Genomic DNA, 16,842 nt, shown 5'->3' on the forward strand with positions numbered 1-16,842 from the left:
CAGAGATTATTTTAAGCTCTCCCTCATATTTGAAGAACAGTTTTGCCAGATATAGGATTCTTGGTTGGTGGTTTTCTCTTTCAGTATCTTACATATATCACACCACTTCCTTCTTGCCTCCATGGTTTCTATTGAGAAAGCCTTACAAGCTTCCTTTGTATGTGATGGATAGCTTTTCTCTTGCTGCCTTCAGGATTCTCTCCATAAAAGATGGGAAATTTTCATTGATTATTTCCTCTATTATTGCTTCTGCCCCTTTTCTCTTCTCTTCTCCTTCTGGGACACCAGCGACATGTACATTCCTGCATTTCATGTTGTCCTTCAATTCCCAGAGATGTTGCTCATATTTTTCCGTTTTTTTCTCTATCTGTTCTTTTGTGTGTAGGCTTTCAGGTATCTTGTTCTCCAGTTCCTGAGTGTTTTCTTCTGCCTCTTGAGATCTGCTGTTGTATGTTTCCATTGTGTCTTTCATCTCTTGTGTTGTGCCTTTCATCTCCATAGATTCTGCCAGTTGGATTTTCGAACTTGCAATTTCTACCTTATGTACACCGTGTTTTCATTATATGCTTCATCTCTTTTGCCATATCTTCCCTAAACTTTTTTAATTGATTCAGCATTAGTTGTTTAAATTCCTATATCTTGGTTGAAGTGTAAGTTTAGTCCTTTGACTGGGCCATAACCTCGTTTTTCTTAGTGTAGGTTGTAGTTTTCTGTTTTTTAGGCATCTGGTTTCCTTGGATACCCCAATCAGGTTTTCCCAGACCAGAATGGGATCAGGTCTTGGAAGGAGGGAATAGTATCTGGTTTCCCTGAGGGTGTCTTAGAAGACAGATACACCCTGTGAGGCCCCAGGTCACTGTGCTTTTCTGCCTAGCAGGTGGTGCCTGTCAGCCTATAGCTCCAGACTGTGTAAGGAGGTGTGGCTCATGGCTGTTTTCCTCCAGGCTCTGGGGTCTGGTTCTGAATGGAAGGTGGGTAGTAGGGCTTGGCACCACCTTCTTCCTCTTAGGGAAGATACACCCCCTAGAGAGAGGTCATTTACATTTGAATAGTCTCTCTGCCCATGCTGTCTCCACCATTGTCTGGGTCAAAGCACTGGGAACTGAAAATGGCTGAGGCTTTCTCCACTGAGCCAAAAAAGGAACAGAAAGCCCCCTTCAGGGCCAGTCCATGGCCACCCTCCAGGTATCCAAGGTCAGTCATCACCAAAAGCCTTTGTCTGTACTTGTTAGGGAATTGTAGCTTGTATTGAGCAGTCCACATTTGTTAATGAAAACCCCAGTTGGAGCTCAGCTGAGCTCTATTCACTTGCTCAGAGAGTGCTGCTCTTGAGCACCATGAGGCTTTGCGATTCGGGCTGTGGGGGGAGGGGGCTCCCAGCTTTGGTCTGCAGTTTTTACTTACAGATTTTATGCTGTGATCTTGGGCATTCCTCCCCATCCAGTTTGGTGTATGATGAGTGGACGGTCACGTTTTTTCCCCCGCAGTTATTCCAGATTATTTACTAGTTGTTCCTGGTTGTTTATTAGTTGTTCCAGTGGGGAACAAACTAGCTTCCACTCCTCTCTATGCTGTTTCCACTCCTTTCTATGCCACCATCACCTTCTGTCCCTCCCTCTTTTTTTTTCAACCTCTTTGAACTCTCTCTCGGCACGCTTTTGTTCCCACTACACTTTTGCATGGACTGAAATTGTTCTTCTTGGTGCCATCATTAAATTCCATGTTGGGAAATCCAACCACCAGTTCACACTACTCATCAAACCTTGTCTTCTCAGTAGCATTTGACAAAGGTGATTGTTGTTTCTCCTTGTAAAGCTTTCCTCACTTGGTTTACCAGGACACTAGATCTCAAGTTTCCTTCCTGCCTCATTTGCTGCTCCTTCTCAGTTTCCATTCTTGGATCATTCTATTTTCTCAAACTCTAAATGATGGAGTAAGTACTCTAGGGTTTAGTCCTTGGACACCTTCTTTTGTGTCTCTATACTCACTCTCTAGATGAGGCATTTTCCATCCTCATAACTTTTAAATACTGTCTAAAAGCTGATAACACTTAGACCTCTACTCTGACCTCCAGACTAATATATACAACTTCCTACTCAACATTTCCACTGGATATCTGATAGACATCTCAGACTCAATATGTCCAAAATCATATTTTTGCACCTCCCATTTCAAATACTGGATAAGTTTTGACTGCTAAAAACACACACGCACACACAAATAAGAAAACCAGTTAAACAGTGTTCTAGTTTGCCAATGCTGCCAGAATGCAAAACATCAGAAATGGTTGGCTTTTGTAAGGGGGTTTATTTGGTTACAAAGTTATAGTCTTAAGGCCATAAAGTGTCCAAGGTAAGTCACCAACAATCAGATACCTTCACTGGAGGATGGCCAGTGGTCTCTGGAAAACCTCTGTTAGCTGAGGAAGGCACATGGCTGGCATCTGCTCCAGAGTTCTGGTTTCAAAATGGCTTTCTCCCAGGACATTCCTTTCTAGGCTGCAGTTCCTCAAAATTGTCACTCTTGGATGCTCTTGGGGTGTTTTTCCTCTCTTAGCTTCTCCAGAGCAAAAGTCTGCTTTCAACAGCCCTCTTCAAACTGTCTCTTATCTGTAGCTCCTCTCTTCTCAGCTCCTGTGCATTCTTCAAAGTGTCCCTCTTGAAAATGTCAAGCTCACTCCTTCTGTCTGAGCTTGTATAGTGCTCTAGTAAACTAATGAAGGCCTACGCTGAATGGGCAGGGTCACACCTCCATGGAAACTATTCAATTCGAATCATCACCCACAGTTGGGTGAGTTGCAATTCCGTGGAAACAATCTAATCCAAATGTTCCAACTTAATCCCCACTAATATGTCTGCCCCCACAAGATTGCATCAAAAAACACGGCTTTTTCTGGGGGGTATAATACATTCAAACTGGTACAAACAGCATATGAGGTTCTCTCTCACATAAAAAAAAAATCCAGTGGTAGGCAGTCCAGAGTTTGTATAGCAGCTCCACAGTGATGAGGGACCCAGGCCCCTTACTTCTTTCTGCTCTTCCAGCTTTACTATGCTTCCTTATTTTTCAGGATGTCTGTTCACACTCTCCATCAAGGTCCAAATTCCAGTTAGCAAGAGGGAGAAGTTTACTGATGCTTACTCTTTCTTTTAAAGAAACTCCCTAGAAATTCTCAACAACTTATCTGCTTACCTCTAATTGGCCAGAACTTGGTTTATGGCCACACCTAACTATACTTTCCAGGCTCCCCTGCAGTTATATATATTTTTTTAATATGCATGGAATTATACACAGCTAAAAATCATGCTTTTTACAAAAGAGAAAATGGTATTGGGGGCAAGTGGCTGTCTCTGCCTCACTTCGTGAACCTGGTTCTTAGTTTTCCCATTTCAATAAATATCAACTCCATACTTTCAGCTGCTTCAGCCCAAAATCTTAGTGTTATCCTTGACTATCTTTCTTTCCTATTCCACATACAATCCACCAGCAAATCCTATTGATTTTACCTTCAAAATATATCCTGAATCTGACCGCTTCTCACCAACTTAATCACTTTCTTCTTAATGTAGGCTATACTCACCTTTCTGAGACTTCTGAAATAGTCTCCAAACTGATTTTTCTGGTTCCACCAGTCCATTCTCCACATAGAAGAGATACAGCCCTTCAAAAATGTAAACCAGACCAAGTTACTCCTCTGTGCAGAACTCTCCATTACCTCCCAGATCACTCTGAACAAACTCTAGCAAGCTTACCATGGACCAAAAGGCCCTATAGCATTTGGTCCCAGCCAACTCTGATTAAATCTACTATTCCATCCCTCACGCATTCTACTCCAGCTAAATTGGCTTCCTTGATGTTTCTTGAATATGCCAGTATACCCACTTCAGAGCCTTTGTATCTGCTGTTCCCTCTACCTGGAGTGCTCTCCTCCCAGATATCCCTAACTTCCGTCAGGTCTTTGATCAAATACCGTATTATCAAAGTGGCATTTTCTAAGGTAACCCTATCTAAAATAGGATTCCCTTTTATAAATCTCTTTCCCCTTATACTGCCTTTTATTTTCTTAATACTTAGCACCCGTTGACATGTTATGAGTGTGCATATGTGTGTGTATGTAAATACATATATGACTTTGTTTATTCAGTGTCCTCCCCACTGGAATTAGAAGTTTGCTGCTGTGTTCCCTGTCAGTTAAGGGCAGTCATGAAAGAATTCTCTGAAGAGAGGGCATTTGAGCAAAGAATGAATGAAGAGGAGCCAGCCATGCAAAGTCTAGAAGGAGAGCATTCCAGGCAGAGGGAACAATTAAGTAAAAAGGTCCTAAAATGGAAGCAGGTCAGGTAGGAGACAGATACTAGGGCCAGATAATCAGGTAGGGTTTTGCCTGTCCCAGATACAGTGGAAAAAAGTTACCAACCTCAGTGGTCTCTCAACCAGTTTCCATCTTTGGGAAGCTCTTGGGCTACACTGTTGAAAACAACTACTAGCCACATGTGGCTGTTTAAATTTAAATTAAAAGTAAATAAAAATTCAGTTTCTCAGTCACACTAACAATATTACAAGCATTCAGTAGCCACATGTGGCTAATGGCTACTTTATTGGACAGTACAGATAGAAAAAACTCTATCATCACAAAGTTCTGTTGGACAACCCTGTTCCAGGGAAACCAATGAAGGGGGAAATAATGCCAAGTTTGCACAGTTTCTCCTTTGTGGTTCTCTTTTAATCCTACAGTCAGTGTTTTACTATTTAAATGGAAATACATGTGTTGCCTAGAAAACTAGCATGTGGTCTCTGCCGTATGCAGATATTCTCATGGATGATTTTTTACCTATGACAGAAAAGATGGGAAAGACTGCTAATCACAACCATTCATAAACTCATTATAAATACATTGCAAATGTAAAAATGCAAAGTGTAAATGTGAAAGTCATAAATGTGAAAGCAGCTTTCAATTTGTTTTAATAGGTGTTTTCTATTTCTTATTGTAACCCAGGGACCTTGCTGCAAGAAACTGCCTGGTAGCAGAAAATAATGTTCTGAAAATCAGTGACTTTGGAATGTCTCGTCAAGAGGATGGTGGAGTGTATTCATCTTCTGGCTTAAAGCAGATTCCTATTAAATGGACGGCACCAGAAGCTCTCAATTATGGTAAAGAAAGACTTGTTTTTCCTTTCCTATATCAGCTTGAAACATTCACAAGGAAAGTTATAGGGGTAGAGCAGAACACAGTTTAGAATGACTTAAGGATCAACACAAATAATGTGTAGATCTTCATACCTTGGCACTTAAGCATGAGCACAAACTGAATACATTGAAATTTTTGATCACATTTCTGTATGTAAGATTGCTAGATTAAAAAGATCATTATACTTATAAGCCTTTTAAAAAGTAAACTGTTAGATGTACAGTCATATTTATCTAAAACATGATTTTTATTATAAACTATTGCTGTGGTTCTGGGCCATTTCTTTTGCCTGTCTTATAATTGGTCCAATAACCTCATCTAATGTTTGACTCCTAAAATATTAAGCCAATCAATTCTTTTGTTCCTTACTCTGAAAATCAACATAGTTTCTTAGCATCTCAGTCTCTGGAACTTGTAGGAAGAGAGGAATAGGAGTTAGATTTTAAGAGCAGGGATTTTTTTTTGCACTTGAATTTTTATGTGTCATTATAATTGGAAATAAATACAGCTCACATTGTCTGTAGGTGGGATGAAATGGGCCACATCAAGATGGGTAACAGCTCAGGAGTTAAGAAAAGAAAAAAAGACCAGGTTGTGGTTTAAGTGAAATTAGAAATTACATTCTCATTAAGGAAAGTATTATATGAGCCATGGGTTGGTGAATGGGTGTTGTATAGCTTTATATAAAAATATAATATGCTTATTTGTTGGTTTAAAACCAAAATTTCATAATTAAATATAATTGCTTTGAAAGTTAGTTGAGGCCAATCTAGACAGCAGAATCTATTTTATAAGGATTCTGCACACCAATGATAACTATGGAATATGTAAGTGTAAGTAGTTGTCATCATGAGAAACTGACTAGGCTATTCTAGTTCCCAACAATGACGTTTTTGAATCTTACGCTCCATATACACTAATCTTCATCCTTGGTTTGCCTTCCCATGTGCCAGTAAGAAAGGCTTTTGTGAGCTTGCTAGTGATTACAACCAATTCCACTATTTTTCACAATCTAAAGCAAACAGCAGTCCTGCTATTTTCCATAGTACTGTAATTCTTCTCTGGGGTTGTTATTATTCTCAGGTTGTATGACTAAGTGGAACAATCACAGGAGAAAAGATAGGGTTGTAACTCTTAGTATTTACCAAGAGGTTTTCTTCATATAATCGAAAACATTTTTAAGCACCTTCTTGTTGATTCTTTCAGTATCCCTATCAGAGAGCTGTAACTGGACTTGGGAGGCCCTAAAGGCACATCAGTAAAATCCAGCTCTCTGGACTCGATTCCTAACCCTATTTGCCAGATTCTCTACATTATGTTGGCTTTAAAAGCCCTCTTACAGTTAAGCAACTATGCCAAGTAAAATTCTTCCTCTCTACTCACAGTGTATTTTAGTAAAATTTCAAGTCAACTAAAGCATTTACAAGTCTAATTTCTTGTTCTAGATGCCCCTAACATCTAGACCTAAAGCATTAACTAATAAAGAGAAGTATGAAGATCTTTGATTGGCAGTATGGGATATTTTGTACCAGTCTTTAATATTAGCCTTATAAAATGCAGAAGAATCAGGATGATAGAGTGAGATTTAGCAGTCTGTGAGGAAGAGATTATAGTGTGGAGTACTTATCACCCACTCCAATGAGGGAGTTCCTGAAGAATCTACAAGTCTCATGGCAAAATTGTACTCTGAAAAGCTGTTTTAGTTCTCACTTGCCAAAATTACTGAAGTTTATTTTTTAACCAGAGAAATAAGTAATTAAACCATGAATCAAAGTTTCTGTTTAATGATATACTTCTTTTCAAGATTTATGACTGCCCCATTTCCAAAAACCTTTCCTTTCCCCACAGATTTCTTTTCTTCACTGCCCAAGTCTCCCATAAAATATGGAGCAGACTGGAAGGAAAAAAACTTCAGTCTAAAGGAACAGCTCTGAAACTTTGGCTTAGGGACATAAAATTAACCACATTTTCACCATTGTGTTATTTAATTTTTGAAAAGATAATACATGTATGTGTTTTTTTTAATATTAAAAGACTTACAATTAAATGTAAGCCACTCTCCCACTCTTGTCCCTAGCCACCCGGTTCCCCTTCCCAGAGGCAAAAACTCATCTAAGAAAAAAAATACGTATATATGTCTACACACACACACACATATACATATTCCTCTCAGAGTTATCTGCCCCCATTTTTATTTAGCACAAAATGGAAACATACTTTATGACATTTAGAATACATTACCACCATTCTCAGTCACAGCTGTCACCAAAGGTAACACCTAAGAAATAAAATAATCTATTTAGTTACTGAAAATAATTTTTTTCATTTGTCACCTGGGAATTTGCGTTGATCACCCTCTAATTAGTGAGGTGTAACTAAGTACTCTGAAATGTGAGGAAGGCAGGATTGTAGTGAGGAGAGTCCTGGGCCACCCTTCAGAGACCAGGTTTCATATCCAGTTATGTCAGTAGCAGTGTGACTGTGGTAAGCCATATACTTCTCTGCACCTCTGTTTCCTAATATGTAAAGTGAGAAGAAAAGTACCTTTTCCCCTGAAAGAATATTGTGAGGATCAAATAAGAGATGGAAAAGTAGCAAATTACTATACAATTGTGAATTACTTTTAGCCCATTAAAATAATCCAGCAAAACCAAGTTCAGAGGTCAAGGTTATAGGGTTCGGTTATAAGCTTTTCACTTCTAGACTGTGATTTTGGCTTTTATATAGCATGCCTTTCTTGATCTCTGCCCAGATATTACCATATATATTTATATGAGAAAAAGAGATGTTTGACTCTTTATTGACTGTTATAACTTGTGCTTTCTTAAAGAACTTGTTAGTCTTAACTTGTAGCCATTGAATATCTTTCATGAAAAATATTAATTTTTTGGTGCCAAATTTGAAGAGTTGATATGTAGACAAGAAAACTAAACTTCCTACGTGTCAGCATAGTCAATGTCCATAATTACTGTCTTCCAAGGAGGAAGCTGATTTCACACAGCTAGAGATGGTAATCACTTAGCCCTCTCCAAACTCTGACATCAGAACAGTTACCATAGCATAGCCATACTCTCAGTTTTTATTTTACTTTGTTTCAGGAAAGAGAAAGGACCATCCTTCTTGAAAGTAACAAGCCACTTTTGGGGGAAGCAATTATGTATACTAGAATGGCAAAGTAAGGGCAGGAAGCTACAAGAGGGATAGAAAATTAAATCAGCCAAGAAACCATTAGCACCCTGCAAATGGAGTTTAATTGTAATAGTATATCCTTTCTATGAAAAATTATGTTGGGGCAATCTTGTAAATTCTTAGCTCCTTGGAAATTGGAAAAGATTTCCCTAGTTTCCCTCCTTGATTTAACATTCATCTCCAGAAAACATCTTGTGTTTGTTTTATCTCTTTAATTCTCTAAAAGACTACAAAAAAAAAGAAGTTTAAGAGCTTAGCTCATGTGGCTCAGTAAAACAGGTGCACCAAGATGTTTTGACAAAACAAGTCACCATGTAATTTAAAGAAACTGTTTTTACCAGCCAGCTATGTTAATTTCTGTTCTCTTCAAGACAAATATATTTTCCATAAATGAAAATGAGAAAATGAAACCTTTAAATATGTAAGAATATCTGTAAACAGTGATGAGTAAAAAAACTGAAGTTAAGAAACTCATTATTGCTTTAAGTTTGTAATTTTAGTAGAAAGAAAATGATGTAAGCAGAAGACAAAATGGCAGGAATCTGAAGTATGCAAACTTATACTTTTTTTTATACAAACCATATACACCATTCAGATACCATAGAGAGAGTAACTTTGTACATCAGCTGAATATTTATTCCTAGCGGAGGGAAAAATGAATTGGAAGCTTGTTTGGTTAAACTAGCAGCTTGACAATTGTTCATTTCATCGGTATTCTTACTATCCTGAAAAGTAAAACCAGTAAATAGAAATATGTCACCAGTTGAGTTCCTTTGATAAGTTTAAAATATGCTAATAGGATCAATTTGGACACATACCCAGAAACAAATGGTCACCTACTTGTCCACCAGGCCTTACCTGGATATGGTTGTTGTTCCCCTTCCAGGAAGATACAGTTCTGAGAGTGATGTGTGGAGCTTTGGCATCCTCCTCTGGGAGACCTTCAGTTTAGGGGTCTGTCCATACCCTGGAATGACAAATCAGCAAGCACGAGAGCAAGTGGAAAGAGGTGAGCTGAAGACGCAGATTAATTATACTCACGTCCAGTCCCCAGGCACAGTGCTGACAGTCTGCTAGCCAGCTTTCCCAGGGGGGTCAACACCATTTGTGTATGTAAGTAGAAAGCAGAAGTGTTAGATAAAGCTGCCTTGGAGCCCCATGAGTGGTGTGGCTCTTATCCAACAACAAGAACTTTAGAGGAGTCTAATACTTTCTAAATAGACAGCTATGGGCTTTTCTTCCACCCAGCCCTGCTGAGCATGACATCTGCAAGATTGTGCCATTCAGTGTATTCAAGGAAAATGGTTATGTACATTATACACCATTAATATTAAGATATATAACAACACATAATTGTAGTACATGTAATATTATTGCAAACTGAAGTATAGCTAGACTTCAAAGAAGTTTGAGAATTCTGTGACACTTCTGAAGAAACTCTATGGTGTTCCCAGATCAGAGATGGGAATAATGAGATGGCACCCTAACATACAGTTGTGTAGCTTTCAACAAAATGGCAGTGCCCTAGCATCAGGTCCTCAGGGGCATGGTTGTAAAACTGGGTATAGGAGGATGATTTTTCTAGCTTCCTTCCTCCCTTCTCCTACCTCTCACAGACATTATACTTCCTGAGGCAAACAGGCATCCACACATACACCCTAACACTTCTCTGGTACCACCCAACAACTTCATTCTCAGACTGTAAAAGAAAACAACTTATCTTTGTTTTTATTTCATTTTTGAATTAGTGTTTAAAATCCTCATCTTCTCATCTTCAAAAACTTTGATTGTAGAGTCAATTTTTAAACTCTGCCCATAGCATCTAAAAGCAAATTCTAAAGGCAAATACTTACAGCAACTAAAATATGCATTTTTATGTTATGTATAAATGCCTTCTATAAACTAGAAGATATTATTCTGTAATATTGAATTATGCATCACCTGCAGACAGTTTGCCACAGAATATACTATTTCTATTGGACCCACAACATAAGATATTCAAGTTTAAAAACTGTGTAATGCCCTGTGTGAGTATTTATATCTCATCCCCATTATAAATTCTGTGTTCCTCTTCTCTTGGGTCTTCAGGATACCGAATGTCAGCCCCTCAGCACTGCCCAGAGGATATTTTTAAAATAATGCTGAAGTGTTGGGATTATAAACCTGAAAACCGTCCCAAGTTTGGTGAACTTCAGAAAGAGCTCGCTGCCATCAAGAGGAAAGCCACATAGTAATGAAGCCATGTCAAGCCCAGCCTTCAGGACTCTGTCTTCCAGCAGAATAATATTGTTGTTTTTCATTAGCAATGAGTTTATACCACATTACCTGCAACAGTCTTCTAAGGTTATTTTTTTATTGACTTAAAAAAAAAAATGTGCCACTTTAGAAAAAGGTAAAAGACAAATGCATTCAGGAAATAGTTCTACCAAGGGCTTTATTAGTTAATCACAGCAATCCTGCCGTTTCAGGCCATTGTAAATAGAAAAGCACAGGCTCTAAATGTGAGGGATAACAGATAATCTTTTTCACATCTGAGCCTGTTGATGTTTCTCAAAGGTTTTCTACTTCAGGCACAGTTGATGGGCTGCCATCCTACCACACAGACACCTACGGGATTGGTGCTAAAACTGCATTGGCAACACCATGCTTGCAGGACACATTCCAAAGTTGGCTTTCCACTCTGCGACACGAGATATTTGTAAAAATCATTTTATATTGGTTATTTGGTACCCCTAGGGTTTTCTTTTTTTGCCAGAAGTAAGCCCCGTTTAAGAATCATCATGTTTCTGCTCTATTAGTAAGGTTGTTTTTCCCTCCTCCTTTGTCCAAACATCAGAAAACTATGCATGAAATATCCTCAGAGAGTGCACTCTTTGAGTTGAGGCTTTTAAAGGATATTATAGAGAGCTATGACAGCAGGAAGTTGAACAGAAGGGTGGTCTGGAGAAAAGAGTGGTGATCAAAGTAGAGAAGTAAAGGAGAATATAAAAAGTCAGCATTCTTACCATAGTTATGCCTTTATAAACTGACACACAGCATTTTTAAATTTTATGATCTAAATTAACCAAAAAGATCCTAAGAAAAGTTTCAGGAATTCATAGATAGGTTGCTACTAAGAGGGCGCTTTTATTTTTATTTATTTATTTTTTGTTTGTTTGTTTAGAGAAAGTATAAAGCACAAGTCCACAGAAATGACAAGCAGAAGTGAGCTAAGTATCTTCACCTCAAAGGAGCCATCCCCAAATTTAGTTCCCTTCATTCATACCAGATTCAGAAGCTGTCAGTATTTCTTATTCCCAGTTCACACACACTCATGTGCATTCACCCACACACATACTACGGTACAGACGAGCAAGGCAGCTGTGAATGAAGTCGATGGTTAAGAAGTCAAGTGAGTATCAGTGGGGAAAAATTAAATTTGGAGAAAGACATGGGGACAGCCATCTTGTGGCCACTTATCCCTTCATTTACCCTTACTCCATTACCTGGAGAGTCTTGTCATTTGCTGCCAGATATGTGTACATAGTTCCAGATGTGTCCATGTGGATAAAATGTGCAAGAGTTAAAACTAGGATTCTGTTGCGCTGAATCTTGGGTGCATCTAGGAAACTTCCCCCATGTCCTCTATGTAGTTGCCTCAGGATAAATAAGTATAAGAGATGATCACTCTCAAGGGTAAGTGTGGCATGGGAGCCTTTTACAAGTGCTCAGGCCCATGTCCAGATAGCACCTCCTAGGATATTTGGTTTACCTTATTGGAAGAGCCTAAAGGAAAGAAAATTCCTCCTGCCCTCTCTAGCTGTTTGCTGCGTATGAGTATCAGTACACACAACTCTCATCAGTACTTTAAAAAGTATAAAGGATGATGCTGAAGAGAAAAATAGCTTGTGTCTATCATTTCAATCTCCTTGCAAGTTTTGTACACATTTAATGATTACTACATTCAGACTAAAATGAAAGAATAGCTTGCCCTCAAAAATGTGTTGCAGCATACAAGACAGCTTTTTAATCAGTGTGGTCTTCTCTTCTACCAAATGTTATAAATAATTGGACCTTCTTTTCATGGCACATACCCTGGTAAATCAAAGCACAGACTTATTAAGTGCTATGGTCTTCAGGCATTTGCCAGCCTTCAAGGAAGAATAAAATGGGCTAATTCCACCCTTTTGTCAATATTCCCAAGTAAATCTCTCTGTTTATAATATTCTTTGTCTTCTTAAAGAAAGTAGCTTCTCATCACTTAGCAAATTCACTAGTAAGCCTCAGCAAGAAGAGAGAATGATAGTTTTGGCTTTAATTTTGTGAACAAGCCCTGAAGCTTAATCCTTGCATTCATGAACTGGCATTCATGAACCTGGCATTGATATCTTACTCATCCAGACTGTTAGGATTTGCAATCTACATCATAACCTGGGCTTAAGTTTAAAAAGCTTTTCAAAACATCCTGACATCTGCAGCACTTAAATTCTATTTTAGTCTTTGTCTCAAAGCACAGAGTGGTATAGTTCAGGATTAATAGCTCATTGGGAATCTTTCAGGATCAGTTGTACATTATATTGTATTTAATATAGGCACATGCTTTAAGAAAAATTTATGCAAATCATTTTTTAGTTAATTCTGTTGTATTTGAGGCATAATTTATTCATCCCTTCTGTCACTGATAATTATTGGAATTATGTACTTTAGGAAGCTAATCCATACCCCAAAAGCTCACATATGAATACTATTGTGAATATAGAGCCAATTGATACAGAGAAAGGAGGCTTCGGAGATGCACAAAATACTGTTACTTGCTTAGTAAAAATACAGTTCTAACCAAAATTGCCACTGGCCTGGATATAATTAACTCAGGTCACAAATCTTTGTGTTCTTAATGAGTTATCCAAGAGTTGCATATATCACTCCTTTAATAATTCTTTAAAGTTATGAGTACTGGGGGTACAGCCCAGGAAGTCTGACTCTGACCTGCATTTATATACCTTCAATCACCAACGAGCCTGAGGAATATTTAGGTAGTTCATTTTTCAAGGAAAGAAATTTTTAATGTCATTAAAATAATGTCATTATTACAAACATGTGAAGCCTAAATTAATTTTGTATTCCATGTAATCTAAGGTTACTTCCCAACACCAACTTACTTTTTTCTTCCAGAGAAATAAAGGATTCAGTTTGCTTAAACTTTTAAAAACAGGCTTTACTTCAGCCAACCCTGTCACTAGGTCCCCAGTGAAAGGTCTCATGTAGTTGTTTCTTTTTTATCTCTCAAATTTAATATGGGTGATAGAGTTCTGTCTATAATTCACCATTTTTTTCAACATACAAAATTCTGAAACATCTTACTGGCAGATCAGTATATACCATGAGCCCAGTTATTGTGCAGAATACATTTCACAATTGTTTTTCATTTTAGAGTTATTTTTATTCACTTTGAAAGCAAAATGTTTAGTCATTGAAATAGTTTTAGTTTCCTTTAAACCATGATGTGGTTTTCCTGTCTATTATACTCATGTCTCAGTTTTGCCATATAGTTTTCTATACTTTTTGGCTATACCGCTAAAATAATACTTCACAACACCGTTGTTAGACTGTGTCGAGAAGAAAGCATTTAAATTATATGCCTCATCCTGAAGACCTTGTCATGAGATAAGGATAAAAATCAGAATGCAGCAATACATGCCTGGATCACTTTTCACTGTTATGCAGAGTTCTCAGTCACACCACTTTCTAATTTGTTCCTTTGAGTCCTCAGATGTTCTCAGAGTGTACCTGAAACCTTACTTAGTATACACTGTGTGCCCTATTTTGTGGCCACATGCCCTTTGAAGTAAGATTAAGTAATAATATTTTCTGTCAAGGACTTGACTCAGCCTTCTTTTTACATCTATTCCCTTTATCACACCATTGAATGTTTATATGTCTCAACAGCAGAACTGATTGTCCATAAGCAGTATTCTGAGTCATAGAAAGCCTGACTTGTACTTAGGAGGTCAGAGGCCTCACATAGAACAGAGCATAATGCAAAATAAAAAAAGCAACAAAGGGGCAGAAAATTGAAAAAAATATATCTTATGTATTAATTAAATGGAGTCAAATTTTATATGCAAATCAGTTTATATTTCCATTATACTATTGAGTTAGCATGAAAGTCGATCAAAACAAAGGTGTCACCTCTTTTGTTATTAATTCCAGTTTGATTATACATGCCAGAATTGTTTTATTAAACATCTTAATTTTATTTATTTTACTCTGTTTTTGTTTAGTTGTATAGCCAAGTCTGAATACTGTATCATTTGGGAGCATCCAGAACTACATATCCATTTCTACAAAAGAAAATACTGATTAAAAATCAGGATTCCAGGTACCAAAATGACCTTCTTGAGGGAGACATTGGTACAGTCTTGGAGTCCCACAAAATTCTCCTTTAAAAAATAATGCTGTAATCCAGAAGGTTTATAAACTAGGTATCTTAGCCATAATTAAATTTAAGGAAGTAATTAATACCCCTTTAAAACCATCTTACTGCTTTATACTGATTCAAGATTAAATTCTGAATTGTTAAATTCAGGCATTAAGAATCACTTAGTTGTCTCATATGGACTGAGATTCTTGGGTAGTAGAAAAATCCTGCTGTAGTAATTCTTAGTCACTTTGAACTGAGTAGAAATAATGAGCACAGGCTTCAGGATATCTCTTAATAAATAATGTGCTGAGACAAGCAGAGACAAAGGCAAAGAAGGGGAGAACCAGCTATTCCAAAGCAGGATGATACAGCCCTAAAGAGAAGTGGAGATGTTATAGGTGGAGCAAAGACTTGGACAATGACACTAAAAAGCCTGAGGAGAACAGGGCCACCAGGCCAGATCCTTCCTTATAGGAAAAAAGAGAGAGAGACAGAAATGACTGGAACCAAAAGCAGCGAAGGCAATCACCTGCCAGTGTCGTGCCTGAGCTGCGTAAGCCACATACCTCTCCCTAGCATTAGCAGTGGTTTCACATCCATAGTTCGTAGATGATGCATTTACTCTCAATGTCCTGCCGACTAAGGGTTTCAGTCATGTTCAGACTTTTTAGAGGGTCTAAATTACATTTGCATTAGTTATATTTAACGTTTCTTAAACTAAGATCACTGACTACGCATACTTTATTATAAGTCTCCTATATGAGAGCACACTTAGATCAGCCCTATTTCACCTTTTGACTAATGTGAACTAATTGGCTACCTAGAGTCACCTTCAGAGTGACCATACTCTGATGAGCTCTACTCTAGAAAAACATGAATTCAATCTGGGAAATGGAGAAATACAATTTAGTAGCAATGTTTGTCTTTGTATTAGTAAAATTTGAGGGGAAGGAATCCTGGAAATATCCTAAACACAGCATACAACACAGCTAAGGTGAGACACAGAGAGGCAGAGAAAGACATTCAAAAAGCAAGGTAGAGAGTAGATGAAAAACAGTAAAAAAGCAGCAATGCACAGTGACTCAAAGGCTATCCTTCACAACAAATAAATGCAATATCAGTAAGAAAAAGCTGATCCTCAAAAGGGGGGGAGGGGTTGAAGGAGCTTTCTGCTGCACATTATTAAACATTCCATGCCTCTCTAGTCTATACAGCATTTTTTAAAGAACATTAAATTGGATATTGATTCGATTTTCTTTATGTTCCCTATAATCTCAGGAGGTAGCCCTACTGCTGAATCAGAATTTTCCCTTGTTCTGTTTTTCTAAGGCTTCAAACTAGATGGTAGCTCAGCCTACTCCAAACACTGGGAAACTGCATTACAGCACATATTCATCTGTAGTAGCCAACATTGGAGGAAAATTGTTGTGGAAGTTCCTGTTTTTTCTTTTATTAAAGAATAAGTCTTGCATCTATACTTGCAACTTAACAGACTTAGCTTCAGTCCTTGCTAGCAAACTTGTAAGAGCCCCCAAACAACAATATTTGGGACTAACTCTGAAGAGATTCAAGTCTTGAATTTCTAAACTACCTTTCCAAACATTATTATAGAGGCCAGCCAGATGCAAATGTTCTACAAAAAACAATGAAATGTTCTAAGTGATAGTAATGACCCCAATTTATGAGGTTTTCTCTCAGCTTTATTCATTCAGGAGGCATTTCTTGAACATCTGCCATGACATGTGCAGGGACCCATGCTGGGTGCTAGTTTTTTTCTGGTATTTGTTTTTTGCTTTGGGTTAATATTTTGTTTTAAAATATTCAGTTTCTTGGTCTTTTGCTTTACCAAAATAGAAGAGCGTTTATCATCAGCTTGTACTGGTGCGGTCAAAATCAACCTCAACCAAAAAAGTTTCTCCTCAAGTGCTCAGGAAACCCTGCCTTATTGTGATCTCCCAGGCTTGCATTTATTTACCAAGGACATCCAAAGGTCCAATATGTGAGGGCCCCTTTGGTAGATGCAACTTAGATTACAGAGAAGATCCAGTGCTAGTCCTTTGTGGGA

The 16,842-nt window shown here is 37.9% G+C and overlaps 1 protein-coding gene across 6 annotated transcripts in view; it reads left to right on the forward strand.

Annotated features, from left to right (window-relative positions):
• FER (FER tyrosine kinase) overlaps positions 1–14,612 on the forward strand; it is a 615,744-nt gene extending 601,132 nt beyond the window's left edge. For all 6 annotated transcript variants that reach the window (XM_037800959.1, XM_037800960.1, XM_037800957.1 and 3 more), the window contains 3 exons: positions 4,997–5,151; positions 9,264–9,386; positions 10,466–14,612. In XM_037800959.1, coding sequence (XP_037656887.1) covers positions 4,997–5,151; positions 9,264–9,386; positions 10,466–10,608 — 421 coding nt within the window. In that variant the 3' untranslated portion in view covers positions 10,609–14,612. The remainder of the gene's footprint in view (positions 1–4,996; positions 5,152–9,263; positions 9,387–10,465) is intronic.
• The last annotated feature ends 2,230 nt before the right edge of the window (positions 14,613–16,842 follow it).

Source organism: Choloepus didactylus, chromosome 13 (genome assembly GCF_015220235.1).
Source record: "Choloepus didactylus isolate mChoDid1 chromosome 13, mChoDid1.pri, whole genome shotgun sequence".
Lineage (NCBI taxonomy): Eukaryota > Metazoa > Chordata > Mammalia > Pilosa > Megalonychidae > Choloepus > Choloepus didactylus.